The following is a 25,450-nucleotide window of genomic DNA, read 5'->3' as shown; positions in this document are numbered from 1 at the left end:
ATAGGAATCAGAGAGTGAGAAAGAGAAAAACTTAAGAATTGGATTTAGCTGGCAATTCACAGACCTGTACCCCTGGGGATAAAAATACATTATATGTTTATTTTAAAAAATAAATAAATGAAAAAAAAAAGAATTAGATTTAGATATAACATCAAGATGCCTATGAGAGATCCAAGCGGGAAATGTCAAGTAAACCACTGAATGCACAAGTCTAGGGTTTAGCGAAATCTGGGTTAGAGATTAAAATTTTAGAATTAGAGTTATTGTATATTCATCAGTACTCCTCCCCCTCTTTTTTTTTTTTCCTGCTAAGAGAACCATTCTTTCCTATAGGAAACTCATTCCATATGGTCCAGACGGAGCTAAACTTGTCCCTTTTCCCATCTACCACAAAGGTGACACAGATTCATTCTCTTGGTCACACTGATTAATGTAGGATTGAGGAGATATTCCCACTTTGGCCAACTAGATTGGTTCTTCATATTTTCCTCCAAGGACTATTATGGAAAATTGTCTTTATTTTTTTCAATTAATACCTGGAAACAAATGAATATAGAGTTGTAAGCTCTATCATCTGCCACGTGGAGAAAGCCTGAAGACATAGTTTGGGCCTCTGAATCCCACCATACCCGAAGTCAAATGAACCTCTAGATTTTCCCATCATCTCTCCTCCTTCCCTTCCTCCCTTCCTTCTTTCCTTCTTCTTTGACTTGTTCATTGGGTTTCTGCTACTTTCTACCCAAACTGTGCATTTATTATGGGAATTTACAGAGCAATAGAAGAAAAAGAAGCAAAATCAGAATCATGTCTTGGATGATCTGGAGGCCTAGGCCAATAGGAATTATATTGTCTCTAATCACTTATAAACAAATTTTTTTTTCCTCTTAAGATATTTATTAAGAAGCTGAATTCATATACAGATGATGAATTGTGGTGAAAGAGGAATTGTAGCAAATATTTGTTTGGTAAAACTGCATTTGCTGGGCAAACACACAAATGCTCCAGCTTCTGCAAGTGTTAATTGGTAACAGTTCATACCAACACTTCTCCAGAAGTGCTGTCCTTGTCTGCCCTTGTCTGACTCAAGCACCTTACTTATTGATGTCTGGGAGCTTGTGCTTCACCTTCCCTGGACAGCCCTTGTTGGTATAACAGAAACAACCCAGCCCTCTCACCTCTGGGTGCAATTACCTCTAAGACGTAATTTAGTATTAACCTTCTGGATTATTCTGAGCATTGATTTTCAAAGTGATGCTAATGATTCATTGAGGATGTAAAAAATATTAGAACTTCTATTTATATTTATTGTTAAATTAAAAAAAAAGTTTTCAGAGCACTGTCCCCCATGTGGGGAATCTTACCAGGAGTGCACTAATTACCTAATGTCTCCAAGGGAAAAGTAAGGATCAGTCTGTTAGAATGATATCTAGCTCAGTGATAGTTTTAGAATAAGTTCTCAGTAATTCCTTGATGTATTGCTTTGAATTAAATAGTCATACTTCACTCATTGATTTTAACATAATGAAAGTAATAACTCCTAGTTTAAAAAAATTATCTTGTTTTATTTGCTATATTAAGCATTTTTTAACTCTGCTGAAAACAATGGAGCACATATTAATAAATAAATCCATTATTCAAACAAAACCATTCTGTGGCAAACCGTACCACCCATCTGGCTCTGAGACTTCAGATGGGCCTTGAGGAAGGGAATGACACCAGAGAAAATAACTATCTGTAAAAAACTATTGCTGAACCTAATATTGGAGCACCTAAATATATAAAACAAATATTAACAGAAATGTAGGGAGAAGTAGACAGCAATAAGATAATAGTATAGAATTTCAGTACTCCACTTGAAACAACAAACAGATCATCCAGTGCATCTTAATGCAGAAACAGTGAATTTGAAAAATGCTATAAACCAAATGGCCCTAGTGGATATGAAGAGAACATTCTACCCAAGAGCAGCAGAATACACATTTTTCTCTCAAGTGTGCATGGAACATTCTTTAAGATAGATCATATGTTAGACCACAAAATAAGTCTCAATAAACTTAAGAAGATTGAAGTTATATCAGTTATCTTTTCTGACCACAATGGTATAAAACTGGAAATCAAAAAAACAGAAAAGTAAGAAAATACACAAATGTGGAAATAAAACAGCACATTCCTGAATAACCAATAAGTCAAAGAAGAAATCAAATACAAAAAATTCTTTAAAAACAAAAAAGGCAAAAAATCTTGAGACAAGTGAATGTGGATACACAACATACCAAAACCTTGAGCAATGCAGAAAAAAAACAGTTCCAACAGGGAAGTTTATAGTGATAAACACCTATATTAAGAAAAAACAAAGATCAGGCACCTGGGTGGCTCAGTTGATTAGGCGTCTGCTTTTGGCTCAGGTCATGATCCCAGCCCCACATCAGGCTCCCTGCTCAGTGAGTAGTAAACTTGCTTGACCCTCTCCCTGCCCCTGTCCGCTGGCTCATGCTCTCTCTTACTAGCTATCTCTGTCTTTCGCTCTCAAATAAATAATCTTTTAATAAAAAAGAAAATCTCAAATAAACAACCTAACTTTATACTTTAGGAAACTAGAAAAAAGAACCCTAAAAACTAAGCCCAAAGCTACCAGAAGGAAGGAAATAACAGAGCAGAGCAGAAATAAATGAAATAGGGACTAGAAAAAAATAGAAAAGATCAATGAAACTAGGAGTTGGCTTTTGGAGAAGGTAAACAAAATTGACAAATCTTTAGTTAGACTAAGGAAAAAAAAAGAGAAGATGCAAATAAAATCAAGAATGAAAGAGGAAACATTACAACTGATACTACAGAGATAAAAAAGGATGTTAGGAGACTTCTATGAACAATTGTAAGTCAATAAATAAGATAAAATAGAAAAAATGGGTATATTCATAGAAACATGCAATTTATCAAAACCAAGTTATGAAAATAGAGGAAAACTGAAGAGACTAAAAACAGAAAGGAAATTTGAATCAAGAATCAATAATCATGCAACAAAGGAAAGTCCAAAATTAGATGGCTTTACTGGTGAACTCTACGAAACATTTCTTGAACTGATACCAATTATCTCAAACTCTTCCAAAAAATTGAAGAGGGAAGAAATACTTCTAAACTCATTTTATGAGGTCAGCATTACCCTACTACCAGAGCCAGATAAGGAGACTACAAGAAAAGTACAGGCCAATATTCCTGATAGAATATTGATGCAAAAGTCCTAAAAAATACTAGCAAACCAAATTTAATAGCACATAAAAGGATCACACACCATAATCAAGGGACATTTATCCCTGGAATGCAGGGATGGTTCAACATAAGTACATTAATAAATGTAATACACTACATTAACAGAATGAAGAATAAAAATCATATGATCATCTTAATGGGGACAGAAGCATTTGATAAAATTCAACATCCTTTACTGATTAAAAACTCTTAATAAATTAGGCATGTGCCTTAACACAGTAAAGGCCATATACGGCAAGTCCACAGCTAACCTACTCAATGGGAAAAAGCTGAATGAAAAGTTTTCCTTTACTTGGAAACAAAACAAGGATGCGCATTCTCACCACTTCTATTTAACTCAGTTTTAAAAATCTCAGCCAGAGCAATCAGGGAAAAAAAACAAATAAAAGCCATCCAAATCATAAGGGAAAAATAAAATTCATCTTCCTTTGAGATGGAGGACGTCACTGCAATTATGATGGCCTATGTGCTTGGCTTTGCCTACATTCCAAGGGGTGCAATAGAGCACATGATGCAGAAACTCTCGTGGCAGTTCAGTAGTGCCAGGAAAAAAGAGAACCTGCCAACTCAGAGCTCTGAAGTCCACGGTCTGGTGCCTTTTTCCACATAGCCCCTGCAGTGCCCTGAAAAACTCAAAGAAGAGGCTAGGGCTTCTCCTATATGGACACTCAGGATGAGGCAGCCAGTGCTGAGGAGGGGCTACTGTCAGGGTGCAGGTACTCTTGGAGGTGTTCCCTCCTTATTCAGTGGAGAAGACCCAGTGGGTGCTGGCCAAAACTCAGGGAGACTTGGAAGAAGTTGTGCAAATGCTGGTAAAGGTAAAAGAGGAGGGGCCTCCAGCTAGGAATGGCCCCAACCAGGACCTGCCCACGTGCTTCAGAGGCCCTCGAAAAGATGATCTAAAGTCCTTCATCTTGCAGAAGTACATGATGGTGGATAGGACAGAAGATCAGATTTACCAGCCTGTGGCTCCCAGGGAGGTCCTCAAGAAGCTGATCCAATACATCAACAACCAGGTAATGAGCACCAAAGTGGTTGAAAGATGTGCAGAACCCTGAGGCCAAGGAGATGAAGGTCACATACATTAACCTCAAACTAGCCAGGAAGTACCAGTTCCACTGGAGGCATTCACCATTGAAAACTGGAGGCATTTTTTTGATAAAAAAAAGATTTTTTATCAAAGTCTCCTAGGGTCAGATCCTAGAGGAACATAGAAGCCCTATAACCCCACATAGGACCTGCCCTAACTCCTATCCCCCTTCTTTACCCTGCTTTCTATTCCTTGCCCCACAGTGTTAACTTCCTTTTGGAGATGCCTATGGAACAGTAAAGGTGGCCCTGACGTACTATTAAGGTAACGTATTACCTTAATAGTCTCTGATGATAAAAAAATAAAAGGTCAATAAATTGTTGTCATCATAAAAGATGTTGGAACTAACCAGAAAACCCCTACTTGCTTATTATGTACAAATCCACATTGCATAAAATTTTAATTGTATTCATTACCCTTTGAGAAATTTGAAGTAGAATGAGATATAGAAAAGAAAAAGGAAAATAAAATATTTAAGTATTTGGAGGTACTTTTATGGAAGCACATTTAGTTTTGATTCTAAAAACTAGTTGTTAATTTTGAAATGGTAAACTTTGATTATATGCAAAGATTTTTGTTCAAGATGGCCAATTGACTACATATTCTCTCTTTTTGTGAAACCCATTAAAATTATATTAAAGGTATGAAAATGGAGGTAAATCTGTAACACTGACAAAAACCAATATGATTTCTTAAGTGGATGACAGATTAACTCTTTTCCTGAACTCAAGTGAAGTAAAAATAACTGATAAAATACGATGGAGGAAGTCACAGGCTGGAAGAGGATTTTTCACCCTCAGCAATATTGACATTTTGGGCCAGATAAGTCTTTGTTGTAGGGAGCTGTCCTGTGACTTGTAGGGTGTTTTTGCAGCATTCCTGTCCTCTAGACACTAGGGGCCAGGAGCACTCCTTCCAGTGTGACAACCAAAAAATGTTTCCAGGAATTGCCAAATATCTTTTGGGAGACAAAACTGTGAACCCCTGGACCAGACTATGAGTCACAGAAACACAGCCAAGAAGAAAGTCTATCTGCCCTAAAAACTTTAGGAGAGACTCAGCACTTAAAAATACAAAAAAGAACGGGCATGAAAAGAGATGACAAAAGCCAGTAATATTTCTATACACCAATAAAAACCAGTAAAAAAATGTTCTTTAAAAGATTCTGATTAATAATGATAAAAAAGAGCCTCTAATATTACATTTAACCAAAGATGAACAAGGCCTTTAAGGAAAATATTTCAAAGTTTGAGTGAAACACAGTAAATATATATAAATAAATGAAGATGTCAATTATTTCTCTAGAGCTCTAGATTTACTAATCTCATAATCCAATGTCCTTATTGGACTGGAGAAACACAAAGGTCAGGATGGAGACAAAGACTGCAGCTATGTAGCTATGTGCCAGGGAATGCCTGAAGTTACCAGAAGCTGAAAGAAGCAATGAAAGATTCTTCCCTAGTGCCTTCCAAGGGAGCCAGCCCTGTTGATTCTTTGCTTTCATATTTCTGGTTTCCATATCTGTGAGAGAATAGATTTCTATTGTTTTCAGCCACTAGTTTATGGTAATTTGGTACAACAACACTAGGAAACTAATACAACAGGTATCAACTCTTATTGTCAAACTATAGAGGATAAAACATTGTAGCATCAACACAGTGGAAAAAAGCTGATCAACAGAGCAGATTAGAGAGCAGAGCAACATCCTGATTCACACACGGAAACTTGACTAGTGGCAGAAATGGCATGGCAGAGCAGACAAGAAAAGACTGTTCAACCAGTGGTGGTAAGAGAAATGCTTATTCATATAAGGGGCAAAATGAAATTAAATCCTTAAGTCAAACACATATGCAAATATCAATTCTATGTAGAATAAAGAAGACTTAAATGCAAAAAGGAAAAATGATTTTTTTAAGACAGTGATATCAGGGTCAGAAAGGATTTCTTACACAAACACAAAGAACACTAATAATAAAAGAAAAGAATGATGTATATAACTATACTAAAATTCAGAACACTGTTCATTAAAATGTATTATAAAGAAAATGAAAAGCCAAGCCACAAAATGGAAAAAGATTCATTTCTCAACAGGAAGCACTCATTTCCCAAAAAATGTTTCTCTTTTTGCCAAAAAATGTTTCTGAGAATAAAAGACAAAATTACAAAAGGAAATGGACATATTACAGTGTATGTTCAGTAAAAAGATAAAGAAAAAAGAAATAGGCAAAAAATAAAGAGTACCTATATATAAAGGACAAATGGTTGATAACCACTGATGAACATTATTAATAATAGGGAAAATGTAAATTAAATTCACAATGAGTTACTACTGTATGTACATACATACATACATGTATACATACCAACCAGTTTGGCAAAAGTCAATTTTGTAGAAAATTTTGATGAGGAGGTAGGGCAACATGAATTCATTCCCTGCTGGTGTTGGTGCAAATGTCTACAAACCCCCTGGAAAACCATCAATCAGAATCTGCTAAAATTGAGTCTGAGCAAAACCTATGACCCAGCAAATCATCCGCTTGGTTTATGACCTGGGAAGGCTCTTGCACCTGGATAGGAGCGCATGCATAATCTGCAAGGATGTTAGTTAGCTGCATTATCATAATTACAAAAGTGAAAATAGCTGAAATATTTGTCCACCTTAGAATGAATTAATAAATAGTAGTATATTCTTTCTAGGACATTCTACACAGAAGTGAAAATAAATGATGTAGCTATAGTTGCATACATCATAATGGGAAAACCTCAAAGAAATAATGTTGAGTGAAATAATGAAGTCACAGAAAGAAATAATATGTTTATATTTACATAAATTTCAAATGAGGCAAAATTATATAATATGCTATTTGAGTATGCATACATTGGTAATAAAATAACAGAATGATTAAATCCAAACTCAAAACAGTTTTTAACTATGAAGAAGAGAGGAAGAAGAACATATAGCAGTTTCCTAGGAACTGGTAAGGTTCTATTTCTGAAATTTGGTGGTGGGTTCTTAGATATTCACCTTAAAATGTTTTACGCTCTTTCTAAAGTATAGTGATATCCCAACAAAAAAGAATGAAAGGAAAAATACCAAATACCAAGACACATCATTACAAAATTTCAGAAAACAAAAAGGAGAATACAAAAGTTTCTAGAGAAAGAAGAGATTACTTAAAAAGAAACACAACTTCTCGTATAATGAGTAATAAATATAATGAGTAATAAAAGTGAACCAAAGCTAATGAGTAATAAAAGTGAACCAAAGCTTCAGGTGGTCTGAGGGGAAATGATTTTCAATTTAAAGGTTTACATTCAAACTTTCACTTGAGTGGACTGTAGAATAAAAGATTTATTCAACATAAAATAATTAAGAAATGTTCTCTCCCATGCACTTTTTCTTTAGGAAGGTGCTCGAGGACATAACCCACCATTATCAAGGAAAATATGAGATGCAGGAAGCAATGGCTCACACACACTATAGCAATCCTGTTTGGACCCAGGTTACCTCTCTGAAGGGGACCTAGAAAGCAACCAGTTCAAATTGAAGCTGAAAGCATAAAGTTTTGAGAAAGTAGAATTAAAAAAACAGTAAGACTTTGGACATATCTGAGGATATAGTAAAATAACAGAGCACTTAAAATAAATGAATGAGTTCTATTCAAAATTGCTTTTGGGAACACTCTTGTGCAGCAACACTATTGTAAAAAACACTTTTTTCTTAAAGGAAAAGCACTATTTAAATAGCTATGGAAATGAAAATACTATTCATTGCTTTTCAATATTTAGAATCAACCCATATGAAGATTAAAGAAGTACTTTCCTACATTGTTAATACGTCAAAGAAAGGAAAGTACAGTGAGTGGAGGGTTTAAGTGCTACAGTCATCTTTTAATTGAGCTAATAAATAATTATACTAATTCAGTCTTCTTTCTATAGAGCTATTCCTTCACTGTTCCAGAATAACTCTCAGAAGCTTTAAGGAGTACACTCTAGGCTAATATACTGGGTTTTGCTAAACAAATCTATGGTCTCCACAGACATGGTTTTCATGGGACAAAAATGGAAGACTATTCTATTTGACTTTCTGCTATGATAGGTAAAGATTTAGTTTGCTAATATACTTTGAAAATTAGAAATGCCTTGATAAATGCACAGTTTTCAAGGGAAACCATGAGAGGCATAAGTAGATTTGAGATTGACATTAAAAATTTTAGATGCAGGCACCTGGGTGGCTCATTCGGTTAACCGTATTTATCTTGCTTTTGGCTCAGGTCATGATTTCAGGGTCATGAGATCCAGTTTGCACTGGACTCCTCACTGGGCCTGGAGCCTGCTTATGAATCTCTCTCTCCCTCTCCCTTTGCCCCTCCCTGCCCCAGTCTCTCTTTCTCTTTCAAAAAAAAAAAAGAAAATTACAGGTGCATATCTTGTATGTGATGCTTTACATGCTTTTTAAAACATAAGTAAGAAAATCATAAGGCAAACATGGAAATCATATATTCTTTTTTTAAAATTTTCTTTTTGAGTTTCAGAGCTCTTTATTAATTTGGAAATAGGTACTATATTAGGTCTACAATTTGCAAATATTTTTCTCAGTCTGTGGCTTGTCTTCTCATTCTCATAAGAGTGTTTTGTAAGAGCAAAAGTTTTAAATTTTGACAAATTAAATTTGTCCCATTTGTCATTATTTTTCTTTTTTTTAATTCATTTTTTGTTTTCAGCATAACAGTATTCATTATTTTTGCACCACACCCAGTGCTCCTTGTAATCCATGCTCTCTATAATACCCACCACCTGGTACCCCGACCTCCCACCCCCCCGCCCCTTCAAAACCCTCAGATTGTTTTTCAGAGTCCATAGTCTCTCATGGTTCACCTCCCCTTCCAATTTCCCCCAACTCCCTTCTCCTCTCTAACTCCCCATGTCCTCCATGCTATTTATTATGCTCCACAAATAAGTGAAACCATATGATAATTGACTCTCTCTGCTTGACTTATTTCACTCAGCATAATCTCTTCCAGTCCCGTCCATGTTGCTACAAAAGTTGGGTATTCATCCTTTCTGATGGAGGCATAATACTCCAAAGTGGAAAAAAGTCTCTTCAATAAATGGTGTTGGAAAAACTGGACAGCTATATGTAGAAGAATGAAACTCGACCATTCTCTTACACCGTACACAAAGATAAACTCAAAATGGATAAAAGACCTCAACATGAGACAGGAATCCATCAGAATCCTAGAGGAGAACATAGGCAGTAATCTCTTCGATATCAGCCACAGCAACTTCTTTCAAGATGCGTCTCCAAAGGCAAAGGAAACAAAAGCGAAGAAGAACTTTTGGGACTTCATCAAAATCAAAAGCTTCTGCACAGCCAAGGAAACAGTCAAGAAAACAAAGAGGCAACCCACGGAATGGGAGAAGATATTTGCAAATGACAGTACAGACAAAAGGTTGGTATCCAGGATCTATAATGAACTCCTCAAACTCAACACACACAAAACAGACAATCATCAAAAAATGGGCAGAAGATATGGACGACACTTCTCCAATAAAGACATACAAATGGCTATCAGACACATGAAAAAATGTTCATCATCACTAGCCATCAGGGAGATTCAAATTAAAACTACATTGTGATATCACCTTACACCAGTTAGAATGGCCAAAATTAGCAAGACAGGAAACAACATGTGTTGGAGGGGATGTGGAGAAAGGGGAACCCTCTTCCACTGTTGGTGGGAATGCAAGTTGGTGCAGCCTCTTTGGAGAACAGTGTGGAGATTCCTCAAGAAATTAAAAATAGAACTTCCCTATGACCCTGCCATTGCACTCCTGGGTATTTACCCCAAAGATACAGATGTAGTGAAAGAAGGGCCATCTGTACCCCAATGTTTATAGCAACAATGGCCACGGTCGCCAAACTGTGGAAAGAACCAAGATGCCCTTCAACAGACAAATGGATAAGGAAGATGTGGTCCATATACACTATGGAAATCATATATTCTTATGTTAAAAAAGTTGAAGGAAAATGAACCAGGACAGAAAATCAAGAATTAAAAATAGGAAGCACATCTGTTTCAACCAACACTTTTCTTGGTTGCTAATTAGTAGCCTACTCTAATCTACATATGTTTAATGGTATATAACTTTATTCTAAATATTTTACATATATTAAGTTATTTAATCCTCACAACCATATGGCTTAGATAGTATCCACATTTTGCACAAGAAGAGTTTGAGGCATGGAGAAACTAAGTTCTTACAGCAACCACACTGAAAGTGAAACAGAAAAACATGTGAACTTTTGAAATCTCTATTAGCCTTACCATTCTCTCAATCTGATGACTTCTTTCTATAAACTCTCTTGAGCTTTTCATTCCATAATTTTCTTTGTATTTTATATTTGTGATTTTAAAAGAGGCAAGGTAATAGAATGACTTATCATCTGAAAGGCAAACATAAATAAAAGATCCATGCTTAAATATAATCAGTTTCTAGTTTCCCAACCCCAGGAAATAGGTTTACTATAGTGCAGTTTATTTCTTCTTGGTACAAAAGTTATTGTGGACATTTTTCAAACATTTTGTAATTGCATCATCGTATCTAGCTAAAATAGAAAATTCAGGCCTCCAAGTACACTTTAGAATATTTTTTTACAGTGTTTATGCATTTCAAAATTTTCATACAATTGGACATGCAAAATGAAAAATAAATATTGAAAGCAATTGCTGAAAGTCATATAAAAATGATCAATTTCCTCAAAGAACTGTGACATAGATTTATCTTAGGTAAGCTGTGTTGTGAAGATACATTGAACAGGCTATCAGTTTTCTCTATGCTGCTAATAAATATTAGTATTCATTGTTTTCACTTTTTGCCTATTCACTTCTTAATTCTCAGCAGTCTACTCTTGACATACCACTGAAACTTCCGTTGTCAAGGACAACAGTGTAATATGTAATAGCTACCTTTTTAAGGGTCTTTTTAAAACTTTTTTTTTTTTAAATCTTGATTGTTTTTCAGCCTTAATCATATTGCCTGAAACCCCATTTTAGGCTTTGTGGACCCATATTCTAACTTTTTTCCTCCCTGGCCAAACTTTTTCAGTGACCTTGGAGAACTCTTTATTTCGATTGCTATCCTTAGCCACCCACTGTTCAATCCTTGCTCAGGTCATGTAAATAACCCCTTCTGGGTGAGCCTAGCAGGGATGTCCTCAACCATCAACTATTTGTTGATGTTAAAAGGTCCACTAGGTTGGTGTACCTGGGTGGCTCAGTTGGTTAAGCACCTGCCTTCAGCTCAGGTCATGATCCCAGGGTCCTGGGTTCAGGCTCCCTGTTCAGTGGCGAGTTCACTTGTCCTTCTCCCTCTGTTCACCCTGTCTCTCTCTCAAATAAATAAAATTTTCAAAAAAAAAAATCGACTGGATCACATTCATATTTTCAAGAGTTAATGGGAACAAATAGTAATTCCAGTTGGGCAACACCAAACCAAAAGTGATTAGGACCCCTCCACCAACAGGAGTGAGGGGAGATTGGTAAAAAGAAGATGCAGAAGAAAATCAAGAAAATTATTTGATTGGCTATAGCTTAAGCAGCTGCTTTGTATTGGTTTTGGAAAAAAAAATGAAACTGGGTACATGTGTGATTTGTCTTTAAAGATTAAGATTTTCACTCTTCTTTTTCATTTTAAAGCTTTATCACTTTTAAAAATTTTTATTTATTTGAGAGAGAGGGCAAAAGAGAAGAGAAAGAGAACACTAGTGGGGGTGGGGGCAGAAGGAGAGAGAGAAGCAGAATCCCGGCTGAACAGTGATCTTGATCCTAGAGTCACAACCTAAACTGAAGGCAGATGCTTAACTGACAGAGTTACCCAGGTGCCCCAAAACTATATTGCTTTTAGATTTGTCTGTCCATGTAATGTTTGTTGCAAATCTCACTGGCTGGAAATATGTAACACTGAACTCAATACTGGAGCAAACAATAATTTAACATCAATAAGAGATTAGTAATTAAAATTTTAATATCATGCAAATAGTATTTTTTATACGAGAGAATTTCAAGATATTAAGTCATAGAGCACTTAGCATTAGGCAATAGAAATGTGACCTGGATACTTACCCTGAACAACAAAATGCGTAACAATACCAATTGCAATTCCTATGATTGCTACAATTGCCAAAGTGAAAAGAGCTAGACGTATAGGATCCCAAAACTGCTGTCTTCTTTGATATTCAACTCGTGGGTAATCAGCTTCTGAAAATTCAAGTGGTCTGTGATAATAGAAACAATAATAAAACAATAAGAAAGTCATTATGATTCCACTTTATGTCCACTTGTTACATTCCTCTAAAAAATAGTTTATAGTTTATACTGCTAACTAATAATAGGATACTTAGATCTTGAAAAGAACACAGGGATTTAATTTGCATACACTTTCCCAATACCCCAATCACAGTACAAATTTTGGTTAAAGTTCTACTGATACTGACATTCAAGTGAGAATATCTTCCTATGGCATTTTGTCTGACATATTAGCAATTTGATATTTGAATGGTGAAACACAAAGATTAAGTTATTAAAAAGGTAATTTATAAATAGCATTTTCATATTTTAATAAGGGAGTTTCTAGCAACAGATTTATACAATAATCTCATCAATTCTACTTGATTAAAAATTAAAAAAAACACTTTATATGAATACTTTTTGAATGACCTTAGGAATTTTCTTAATAATTTCTTTTAAAAGTAGCAACATTACTTTTGAAGACCCGATTATGGTTCTTCGTATTTTATTAGCACTCCCAGTGAAATCAGAAATTGTGAATTGTATTTGATAAGACTCCAGTCCCAAAGAAGACTATTTCCGTTTGACTTTTACCTATACCTGCTCACATACTACCTCCCCACTCAAAATATCTTGTTATTAAGATTATCTATCTTTTGATTATTTATTAATCAAAATTTATTAACTTTATTTTCCAAATAACAGAATAACATTCAGTGTTTAATATCATTCAAGTAAGATATTTTATATTTTTAATCTTATTTAACAATATTTATTGTAAACTTATTAATTAAATGAGATAATAGCATTCTTAGGATGGTACCTACCACACAACAACAATGTTTCAGGAGCAGTTCTATATGCCTAGAGATACAAAGATTTTAAGATATACTTTTTGCTTATTGGAAACTCACTCTCTTATAAGAGGATACAGATGTAGAATCAAGTAATTAATATATAGTGTGAAATGTGCCAAAATAAAACTTGATGCAGGAATAGAAAGCAATTAACTTTTTGGAGGTCTGTGTCAGGATGTTTTATCAGGTGACATGATTAAACTTTGAGTGTTAAAAGTTCTCCAGGCATAAAAAAGGAGAAAAGAACAGAAAAAAATTAATATGTGCAAAAAAGGGGGGGTGCTAAGGATGTGAAATGGTATTCATTACTAATATAGTAGTCCCCTTTTATTCCCTGGGAATATGTTCTAGATCCTCAGTGGATGCCTGGAATTGTGAATAGTGCCAAACCCTGTTTTTTCCTATACATACGTATGTATGATAAAGTTTAATTTATAAATAAGGCATAGTAAGAGATTGACAATAATAATAAAATGAGCAATTATAACAATACACTGTAATAAAAGTTATGTATATACGATCTCTCTCAAAACAGCTTACTACACCATGCTCACTCTTCTTCTTGTGATGATGCGAGATGAAAAAAATGCCTCTGGGATGAAACGAAGTGAGATGAATGATACAAGCACTGTGACTAGCATCAGGCTACTACTACCTTCTGACAAGTCAGAAGGAGGATCACCTGCTTCAGGTAGAACATAGGTCACTGAAACCACAGAAGGTGAAGTCTCTAATAGACAGGGGGTGTGGGGGGTACTACTGTAATTAGCACTGGGAGTGAAAATATAAAATACTGCTTTTGCCCTTGAGGAATTTGTGGTCTCCAAAGTATGTGCATGATTACATTCTTTCTCAGCACTACTGTACTAGAAAGAGGATACGCTAAGGCTGGTGGACTGATTGGGTCATGAGGAGTCCCATAACCCAAAGTAAAAAGTCTGAAATTGACTCTGCAGAAGATGGGGAGCCAATAAAGCTGGAATCAGATTGAGAATTTAGGATAATCACAGGATGGGTAGTAGAGCAGGAGTGTAGACAGGAAGGCCAGTTTAAAGGTTATTTTGAAGGTCCAGGAGAAAGATGGTGAGGACAATGCATGAGGACCTGAGCCAAGGCCGAAACAGGGGGTGGAGAAGAGATAGATTTAGCTCCAATTCTTGACTTTTGTTGGCTGTTTACTTAGTTGTGGGACAAGGAAAGGATTAATGGCTCCCTTGTTTTGATGTCTAGATAAGTGATTGTGCCTCCCAGCAAGATGAGAAAGATTAAAGGAAAAGACAGTGATTTCAATTCAGACATCAATGTTGTTAATAATGACCAATGTGCTATCCTTACACTTGGGTCTGAGCCAAATGGAAAGTACCCATTTAATGCCTTTTTCTCTTTGACTTATTTTATTTCAGTTGTGTCACTGACACCTGTTTGCATGACTCTAATAAACTCAACTGTTAAAGTTGACACCACCCAGCCCAGAACAAACAAAAATTTATTAGTATCCCCATATACAATACTTCCTTCCTCATCCTAATTGAAGTCTCCATCTACAAAATCTGTGGTATTAAGTATTCTTGATTATTTAGTTTGTGGATATTTTATCGCTTTTTTTTTTTTTTTTTTTAAAGATTTTATTTATTTATTTGAGAGAGAGACAGTGAGAGAGAGCATGAGCGAGGAGAAGGTCAGAGAGCGAAGCAGACTCCCCATGGAGCTGGGAGCCCGATGTGGGACTCGATCCCGGGACTCCAGGATCACGCCCTGAGCCGAAGGCAGTCGTCCAACCAACTGAGCCACCCAGGCGTCCCATTATCACTTTTTCTTTTCTCACTTCCTTTTTTTCCTAAGTTTTGGCGATTTGGTTGTTTTTATCTGAGCCCTTCAAGATGCAAAAAATGACAAGACTCAAATTCTGTCAAATTTGGGGGGTTATAAACACACAGTAAGTCATGATAACATTGCATCATGGTAAAGAAGATTTTTTATTCCTGACATAAATGTTGCTGTTCTTTGAATACATGAAAGATGGATGAGAGGAACACAGTCCAGATCCTACATCTGAATAATCATTTGCATACAAAAGCTAAATAATTCTGAGATGCAACTCTTGGTTCCAGTTCAAGATGGCGACCCAGGAGCATCCTGAGCTCATGTCCTCTCACTGACCCACAGAACCTATAGCTACATATGGAACCACGGACTCTGAAAAAAACCTGAAAACTACTTCTCAGAAAGTGAGAAGGAAACCTCATGGAAGTGGGTAGGAGAAGCTGAGATATAATCTCACCATAAACCACAACCCTGGCAATGCGTCCCACCGCTGGGAGGGAATGCAAAACCTGGAGCTTTTTCTTGAGGAACAAATGGTTTGAATCCCACACTGAGCATCCCAACTTTTAAAACCTAAGAGAGGAGTCCCCAAAACATCTAGCTTTGAAAAACAGCCAGGCTCACCTTGGCAAGACTCATGAGTTTGTAGCAAACAGATAATGGCTCTGAAAGAGCTCCTTGGGGACTTCTCCGCTCCAGAGACCAGCTATTTCATTCTCATGATTTAACTCCGGTATATAAAGTAGACTAAGTACATTATCCCAGGCCGAAATGTTGTACATAAAAAAGTTCAATCTTATACCTTTCTCTGCAGACAGCCTCACAAATGGTCTGATGAAGAGAACAAACACAACCTCTAATACAGCCCCCTTACAACATGCCACTTGTGTAGAATTAACAATTAAGTCTCAGAGCTACGTCTTCTTTTAAAGGCAGTTTCTTTGATGATAAGCACTGTAGTCATACCTAAATAAATAGGTGAGAAAGCTTGCCTCCTCTCAATAACTAGTTGTACTTGGCTCTAAGATTATTGTATAGAAGATGGCTGACTTTTGGACATATGACACTTCTCAGAAGTTCAGTCTTAAACTTTAAGGAAGTTTATTTAAGCAACTGGAATTGAGTTGCTTTTCCCCAGTTTTTTTTACAGAACTTTTCTTAAAATAGAGACTTTTATAGCAGATAAATTGCGGTTCTAACTAGCATAATTTAAGCAGAAGTATGCAGAAGGAAGTAGACCCCCTTTATTATATATTCGCACATTAAATGTCATGTGTGTTTTTTATGTTAAACTGTAAAAAATGAAGATAGTCTATTTGTGCCTAAATTATTCCTTTTTTTTAAAAAGATTTTATTTATTTATTTGACAGACAGAGATCACAAGTAGGCAGAGAGACAGGCAGAGAGAGAGGGGAAGCAGACTTTCTGCTGAGCAGAGAGACCGATGCGGGGCTCCATCCCAGGACCCTGAGATCATGACCTGAGCCGAAGGCAGAGGCTTAACTCACTGAGCCACCCAGGTGCCCCAGTGCCTAAATTATTCTTATTCCAGAATTCTCAAAGTTAATCCATTTGTATCCTTTTAAAGAGTTAAATTGAAATATATGTAAGCGGGGACAGCTGGGTAGCTCAGTGGTTAAGCATCTGCCTTTGGCTCAGGTCATGATCTCAGGGTCCTAGGATGAGTTCCATGTTGGGCTCCCCACTCAGGGGGAGCCTGCTTCTCCCTCTCCCTTTGCCTGAAGCTCCCCCTGCTTGTACTCTCTCTCTCCTTCTCTATCAAAATAAATCAATAAAAAATTTTTTTTAAAAGAAACATATGTAAGCATATATGGTTCAGGTGGACTGTACCAGTCACAAGAGGGCACTCACACGGTAAGAGACACCCCCAAGCTAGAGTAAAACTTCCTTAATCACCAAATACAGCTACTGGACATTATCGAGATGGAATAATTAAAAGAGTCAGATGGCAAAAGAATTAATTTTTAAGTTCATAATTGGGATTTATATTCTGCCTGTCATTTTGCTTGATATAACTTAAGCCATTAATTTGAGACACTTTGCAGCATGTGTTTTGGCACAGTACACTGTCTCTTTTTAAAGATTTTATTTACTTATTGGGCAGAGAGACAGAGAGAGAGCATGAGAGGGGAGAAGGTCAGAGGGAGAAGCAGACTCCTTGCTGAGCAGGGAGCCCAATGCAGGACTCGATCTTGGGACTTCGGGATCATGACCTGAGCCGAAGGCAGTTGCTTAACCAACTGAGTCACCCAGGCGCCCCACACTGTCTCTTTTTAAACTTTAATCTGTTTTAGTTAATTCAGTTATGAAATTGGGATTTAAAACAGTTCATTACTGAAATGCATTGACATTATTTTTCCCATTTCTAGACTTCATATTACAGTGGATGTGTGTGTGTGTGTGTGTGTGTGTGTGTGTGTGTGTATGCTTGATTCTCTAAGGTTATATCACTGGAAAGCATTTGTGCTATTATTGAATAATTATTTGTTGGTTTACCATTAGTGTTACTCTTGGTGTTAACATTGATAGACTAATTCTCAGCTTCTCTAATTACTAATTGTAATCTGCTTTTCAGGTCACATACATACATGTGTAATAGGTATTTAATAATAACTAATAGAAATATTAAATAAATGAAATATCTCTATTATTTATACTATAGTATTTTATTGGTTGATGCAGAAGCAAAGCTTGATCTATTCCTTGTAAACTCAGTTATTATCTATGTTCTCTGAACTCCACATAGACTAGAAGCTTTTCCAGTACTTTTTATCTCCCATAGTCTTACTATGTGACTATTGAGTTCATGGCTAAAGGTCCCAAAGTTACATTGTCACACTACCATAATAATTACAATTAGTTTATTGATGTAAAATATGTCAAGTATTTTTAGACAAAGCTCTGTTAGTACTGGGTTTGTACTGAGTACTTTAGTACTCAGTTTAGTTAGTTAGTACTGAATTTGGAACATATCCAGACCCACAGGATGCATGATCTGGTCAGTAGGGTTGTTATATGTCCTTGTGCTATACTTAATTCAATTCTACTTAAGAAACTTTTATTATGTACCTAGTATATCCCTAGCAGTGGGGATATAAGAATTTAAAAACAAATACACTTTGTATTTAGGGAGATTATGGTAGAGTGGAAAGGTATAAAATAATAAAATCAATACAGTGTCATAGGAAAAATAACAGATTTACCAAGTACAGTGATAAGTAAACATGGAGGATTGAATAACATAGGTTGTTTAGGAAAGAGACAAGAAGGCCTACAGGAAAGACTTCTTAGAAGATGTGATGATGATCAGGGCCCTTGAAGGTCAAGGGCGTTCTCCAGCATGTGATAGTGGTTAAACACATCCTACTCCTGTTTACTCCTTGCTTGCAAGTAGAACAACTTATCATTATCATAAAAACGCCTTTTAAATAGGAATATGACCACAGAATTTATTGGGAAGTCAAAAAAACAAAAACCAATGAAAAGTATTTTTCACCACCATGCTAATAAAAGATTGATAAAATCAACAGAAGAAAACAATTCATGCATTTTGGATAGAAGATGAGATGTAAGAAGAGTTTAAGAGATTTTGGAAAACCATGTTAATGACTTAAACAGTCTAATTTAGTTCAGCTGATGGTAGTGTGGTTCTTTCTGAGAAATCTCTTTTTATGGGAAGACTTGCCAATGCTAGAAAATGTGAATCAAAACCTTGTCAGATTGTGGGTAGTAAAGGAGAGGAACTCTCCTTTGTCTTCATTGTGGCTGTTGCAGCATTTCAAATAATACAGACATCTATGATGGACACATGGTCTGCTTCCCCACTTTGGCTATTGTAAGCAATGCTACAATAAGCACAGGGGTGCATATATCTTTTTGAATTAGAGTTTTTGTTTTTGGGGGTTTTTTGGTGAATGAATACTCAGTAGTGGAATTACTGAATCATATTGTATTTCTATTTTTAATTTGAGGAATATCCGTACTCTTTTCCACAGTGTCTGCACCAATTTACATTTCTTCCAGTAGTGCACGTGGGTTCCATTTTGACACATCCTTAGCAACACGTGTTATTTCTTGTCTCTTTGATTTTAGCCACTCTGACAGGTATAAGGTGATATCTCATTATCGTTTTGATTTGCACTTCCATGATGATTACAGATGATGTTGAGCATCTTTCATGTGTCTATTCATATGTCTTTGGAAGAATGTCTATTCAGATCCTCTGCCCATTTTTAAATCAAATGGTGGGTGGTTTTTTTTTTTTTTTTTGGTGTTGTACAAATTTTTTATCTATTTTATTTTTTAAACACTTATCAGATATTTCTTTAGTGGACAAGGGAGATATGGTGTGTGTTTATGTGTGTGTGTATGTACAATGGAATATTTTGCAGCCATAAAAAAGAATGAGGTCATGCCACTTGGGACAACATGGATGAACCTAAAAAATATTATGCTAAATAAAATAAGTCAGACTGGGAAAGACAAATACCATATGATTTTACTCATATGTGGCATGTGAAAAACAAAACAAGTGGGTAAACAGAGAAATAATAATCAGAATCATACCTATAAATATAGAGAACCAACTGAAGTTTGCCAGAGGGGAGAAGGGTGGGGCAAAATGGGTTAAGGGGAGTGGGAGACACAGGTTTCCAGTTATGGAATTTGTAAGTCATGGGAATACATTGAAATTGGGAATATAAACACTGCATTTTAAAAAACGCTGCCCTGGGAATATAGTCAATGATGCCGTTGTAACAGTGTTTCATGGTGACAGATGGTAGCTACACTTGCGGTGAGCACAGCAAGACTTATAAAGAAGCTGACTCACTATACTGTGTATCTGAAATTACTGTAACATTGTATGTCAGCTATACTTAAGTAAAAAAAATTACAATCAATCAACCAGTAATACAGTCATTTAAATAGTGATGACACATACTTTCATGATGCTTTAGACTTGATAAGAGTTTTGAAGACTAGGAACAAAAATGAAAGGACTCTGACAAGAAATGCCCTTTTGTTCAAAAGGCCCATGAGAGCATATCCTAAAACTGTGATAGTAAATGACTACGGCAGCATAAAGAACTAGCAAAGTGGTAGGAAACTGGGGGAATTTCAAGTACGAGTTAGTCATCAAAATTGGTTCTCTATCAGCTAGAGATTACTGGTTAGGCAGGTAATGGAGAAGGGCAAAGTTTCAGAGTGTGGGCAGAAATCAGATAGCACCCTGCTCCTTTATTGTAATGTGTATTAAGTCTGTACATTGCAGTGGGGTGGGTATGTTAATTGCATTAAATCCTCTTTACATAATGTAATAGAATACAAAAGCATATTCTAGGATATTTGTGATAATTTTATGGGCTTTCCAAAACTTCCTTTAAAAAATTTTTTTAGACCTACGATTTCTAGATCCAGCATAAGATCTATTCTCCTTTATAGCTTATCTTCAAAATCATGGTTGCCATCTTTTAATCACCCAAAAACAACCTCTTCCCATGCTATAATATTGGCAAGGTCAGCTCCACCTCTGTGAAAGCAGCTACATGAACAATAATATTTGGTAGTTTAATTCTTACAAATATGGGAAACATTTCCATAGTTTTTGTGTGTCCTTCAAAAACACACCAGGCTCTTCAAAATCTTTTATTTTATGGATGACTAAAAAAATTGCATTAGAATGATCACATCTTCTGCCTGAAAAAGGTTTTATGGTTATTATGATTGCCAAACATACTGTTAATAAGACACCTTTGATTTAATTCATTCAGTCAACATATGTTCATTCAGCATCTACTTGTTTCAGGCACTATTTTAGGTAGCAGGGATATAGCAGGACTAAAGATATATTCTCTACCCTCATGTCTCCTGGTTAGGAAGACAGACAGTGAACAACACAAAATCTATATATAAATATGGGGGTGGGGTAGGATGAAGGTGATCAGAGGAGACGTCTCTGCAAAGATGACATCCAAGCAGACACAACAAAGTGAAGACGGAGTCATGCACATGTTTGAGGGAAAAGTACTATAAACAAAGGGAACAGTAAGTCTGGGTATCCTGAAGTGGGAGCAGATTTGGTATGTTGACAGAAGCGTGAGAAGGTCAATGTGACCAGGATGCAGTGAGCAAGCAGAGGAGAGAAGCCAAGGTCAGAGAGAGTCACATAACAGTTCATAACCCAACCAGCCACTATAAAGACCCTTTAATGTTATCCTGAGTGAGAAGGGAAACCATTATAGAGTTTTGGTCAGTGGGATGGAAAGATCTTTTTAAAAGCATCACTCTGTAGAGAACAGACAGTGGTAGAGGGAGAAGGTAGCATGAAGAGTAAAAGTAGGGAAGCTTGTTAGGGGACCACTGCAGAAGTTCAGGTGGGAGATGATGGTGGCTTGGACTAGGATGCTACCAGTGGGGAGATCAAAATATATAATTGGACCCAGAATATATTTTGAAGGCCTTGCTGACAGATGTTGCTGACGAATTGGTGCAGAATGTGAAAGAAAGTATTAAGGAGGATTCCAGCATGTTTAGTCTGAGCAGGGGAAAGAAACATTTTGAAGAAGCTGAAAACCCGTTCTCAAATTAATGCTTCATGGAACTCTACTGTATAACACTGATTTAAAACAGAGCTGTTCTGTAACAGAAAGGATATATGGAACTCTACCAGTATGTAATTTCCTCACTGAGACACATTCACAAGAATCAACTGCTAAATGTCGCACTGACGTATGAACTCTTTAACAGAAGCCTGAAGATTCCGCATGATGGAGCCCCCAACAGCTGTCACACAGCCCCTAATCATCTCTCTCACTTTGAATTCTCCAGCCTTTACCTGTCATGCACCCAAGGAGCACTTTTTCAAGTGGCACCTCTATAAAGTCTTTTCAACATAGGAAACTTCTGAGCAGGCTTTGACCTGTAAGGAAACAGGTGGTAGACATTGACCTGAGGCATTGATTCCCTTTCTGTCAGAGGGCCTCAGAAGAGATCAAGCAAAGCTGGGATTCTAGAGAATAAAGTCTTGATAAAGAGACCTGCTTCCTCTGAAACCGGTGGCAGATACACATGTATTTGTGAGTATGGGGTTAGGGACATGAAGACTCCTTTTTTGACTTTACCCAGGAATATGTAGATTCTCAGAATTCATAGTTAAATATAACTTATTATTAATCCATTTCACTTACTAATGCTAAAGTTCCCTTTATCGTATCACTACTCTAGACGAACCTGTTCTTAAAACACTTCCTTCTTGGGATACCTGGGTGGCTCAGTCATTAAGTGTCTGCCTTCAGCTCAGGTCATGATCCCAGGGTCCTGGGATCCAGCCCCACATCAGGCTCCCTGCTCAGGTGGAAGCCTGCTTCTCCCGTTCCCACTCTCCATGTTTGTGTTCCCTCTCTCACTGTGTCTCTCTCTGTCAAATGAATAAATAAATCTTAAAAAACCAAAACCAAAACCCTTCCTTCTTAACTTCCTTGAGGAAGTTCCTCTCACCTTTAAGTAACCTGATGATGGTTTTTAGGAATGCATTCCTAAATATTACATCTATCACACTAGTTATATATCCTTAGGATTATATAAAACGGATCTAATCTGTTACATGTAATTCATTCAACAGGTTCTTACTGAGCACCTACTGTATGCCCAGCACCTACTGTATGCCGAGCACCATTATAGGTCTGATTAAAAAACCTAATTCCCTGTTATCACGTAAATTAAAATTGAGTGAAGACTTCCAGTTTCTTCTACCAGTTGGCCAAACCAAAAGATTAAATGTCCTTACTGCCTAGGGAAGACAGGAATGGGCTGAGAAAGCATTTCCCAAACATCTTTTAAGAATTAAAAATATATATATATTAATAGGAACTATATAATAAGTGAATATAAATGACGAAAGCACAGATCCCTGAGAAGTTTATAACTCTATAAATATTCTTTTTTTCATTCTGAATTTAAGGCTTTGGCTTTGATTGAAATCAACCAAGTAAGTGATGCCTCTCAAAATTAGAAACAGAGCCAAGAATTTATGTTGAATAAGGTTAGTTTGACTCAGTAACATGAAGAATAGGGGGAAGAGTTGGCTAAGGGTTTAAATAACAAATTGTGGGGATTATATAAACATCCTTTAACAGAGTACGACCAATATTATTCAATCTTTTTTAACACTTTCACATAAATAACTTCCTCATTGGGCATTATCTCTGTGTTTGTTCTTAATGTCATTAAATGTTACAAAGAAACCCTCTAAAATTAATTTGAAGTGGATGGAGTGACTCTATCAGATAGTTGATGCCATCAGAATGAGAATTTAAATCTCTGATTATCCTTGGTACTAAAGAAATGTAAATAAACAAGTTTAAGGTAAATGATGTACACTCCTCCATGTACAGCATACATATTTATGTGCTAATCAGGTGTTCTCCCAGCAGCAACCCTGAGGGGAAATTCTTTTTGTGTCTTACACATGTCTTAACGCATTTGTATTCAACCTGAAGCACAGATACACATTAGATATTTTGTTTGGGAACAGTTCTCTCTACTTCTTGCCAAAAAGCCTTCATTTCTGGTAATGCCCATGATTAATAATAACTCTTTAATGACATGGGTTAACTGAGGTTAATAACTTTCCTTAAAACACACACATAGTCAAGCAGAGAGAGTCAATTATCATATGGTTTCACTTATTTGTGGAGCATAACAAATAGCATGGAGGACAAGCGGAGATGGAGAGGAGAAGGGAGTTGAGGGAAATTGGAAGGGGAGGTGAACCATGAGAGACTATGGACTCTGAAAAACAATCTGAGGGTTTTGAAGGGGCGGGGGGTTGGAGGTTGGGGGAACCAGGTGGTGGGTATTAGAAAGGGCACGGATTGCATGGAGCACTGGGTGTGGTGCAAAAATAATGAATACTATTATGCTGAAAATAAAACACACACACACACACACACACACAGTGAGGAACACATGTTATTGGAGAGAAACAGCAACAGAAAATAATAGAATATTCATTTTAAATGCAATTTTGAGTGCACAAAGGAACTTGTGAAACTCAGCAATATCCATAGACTTAGACTGCCTCTCTCTAGTGTTTGACCATGGAGATAGGGCACAGTAGGATTAAATCACCAACAATGACCTTTCATTGTGGTCCACTCTACAGTCAATTAAAAAGCATAAAGTTTGTTTAGAGTGATTTGAGTTGAGATAAAATATAGTTCTTAGAAGCACCCTCTGGAGCCTGCTACCTCTAAATCCCCATTTTAATGCTTACTAGCTGTGTGACTTTTGCAAGATACTTAACTTTTCTGTGCTTCAGTTTTTTTTTTTAAATCAGCAAAATGGGTATTATAATATCTACTTCCTTAAAAAATACTACTTCATAAGTTTCTTGTGAAAATAAAATGAGACTATATATGGAAAGTGCCATGAGTGCTATAAATGTTTTTGCAATTATTAAAATGCCATTAATTTGCTGATTTTCATTTTTAGAAAGGACAGCTTTTCCAGGTATAATTCAATCCAAGTGTCTTCCCTGCCTTTCAATATGGTCATTTTCATATGGTCAATTTTGATTCTCTCTCCAGTAAAATGTTTTTCTGCATTCTTACCTGACTTTCTTGCTTTGAAAAATAAAATGATTCTAGTAAATTTTAAGGATGGGAATGGAGAGTAATAACAATTCAATTATTTTTCAAAGACAGTATTAAGTTCTCTCAAAAGAGCCAGGTCATCATGCATTTTGATCCCATTTTTTTCTTTCATGCCTTATTTAGGTTGAAGCTTAACAAGTAGAGGTGGTTTCTATATAAATCCTGTAGTATACTAAATGTTTTACTGTAATATAATTAAACCTCAGCACTGTATTTCTAGAATTAGAAATTAGTTATTTTCCCTTTATTTACTTTGTTTGCCTAGTCCATATTTTATAGCTGAAGCTTACACATCTACTATCACAATTTCCCTTATCTCAGTTAAGTGTTTCTGAGATCATTCCTTCTATCACATTGAATCTCTAATAAACACATTTTCTTTCCAAAAATTTTAGGAATACTCAGAGGACAATTCAGACATTCTTGCCTGCTGTACTGAGAAACAAT

General features: G+C 36.2%; 1 protein-coding gene and 1 pseudogene across 1 annotated transcript in view; one reads left to right on the top strand and one right to left on the bottom strand.

The window, feature by feature from the left end:
- Window positions 1-25,450, bottom strand: part of LOC122919218 (transmembrane protease serine 11F) — a 90,897-nt gene that overhangs the window by 25,130 nt on the left and 40,317 nt on the right. The window contains exons 3-4 of the mRNA XM_044268115.1: window positions 12,484-12,635; window positions 10,687-10,805 (exon numbers count right to left, since the gene is read on the bottom strand). Coding sequence (XP_044124050.1) covers window positions 10,687-10,805; window positions 12,484-12,635 — 271 coding nt within the window. The remainder of the gene's footprint in view (window positions 1-10,686; window positions 10,806-12,483; window positions 12,636-25,450) is intronic.
- Window positions 3,695-4,458, top strand: LOC122889635 (annotated as a pseudogene).

This window comes from Neovison vison, chromosome 11, assembly GCF_020171115.1.
Source record: "Neovison vison isolate M4711 chromosome 11, ASM_NN_V1, whole genome shotgun sequence".
NCBI classification, from domain to species: Eukaryota; Metazoa; Chordata; class Mammalia; order Carnivora; family Mustelidae; genus Neogale; species Neogale vison.
Note: the sequence above shows the minus strand (reverse complement) of the source record. Positions and strands in the feature narration are given on the sequence as shown.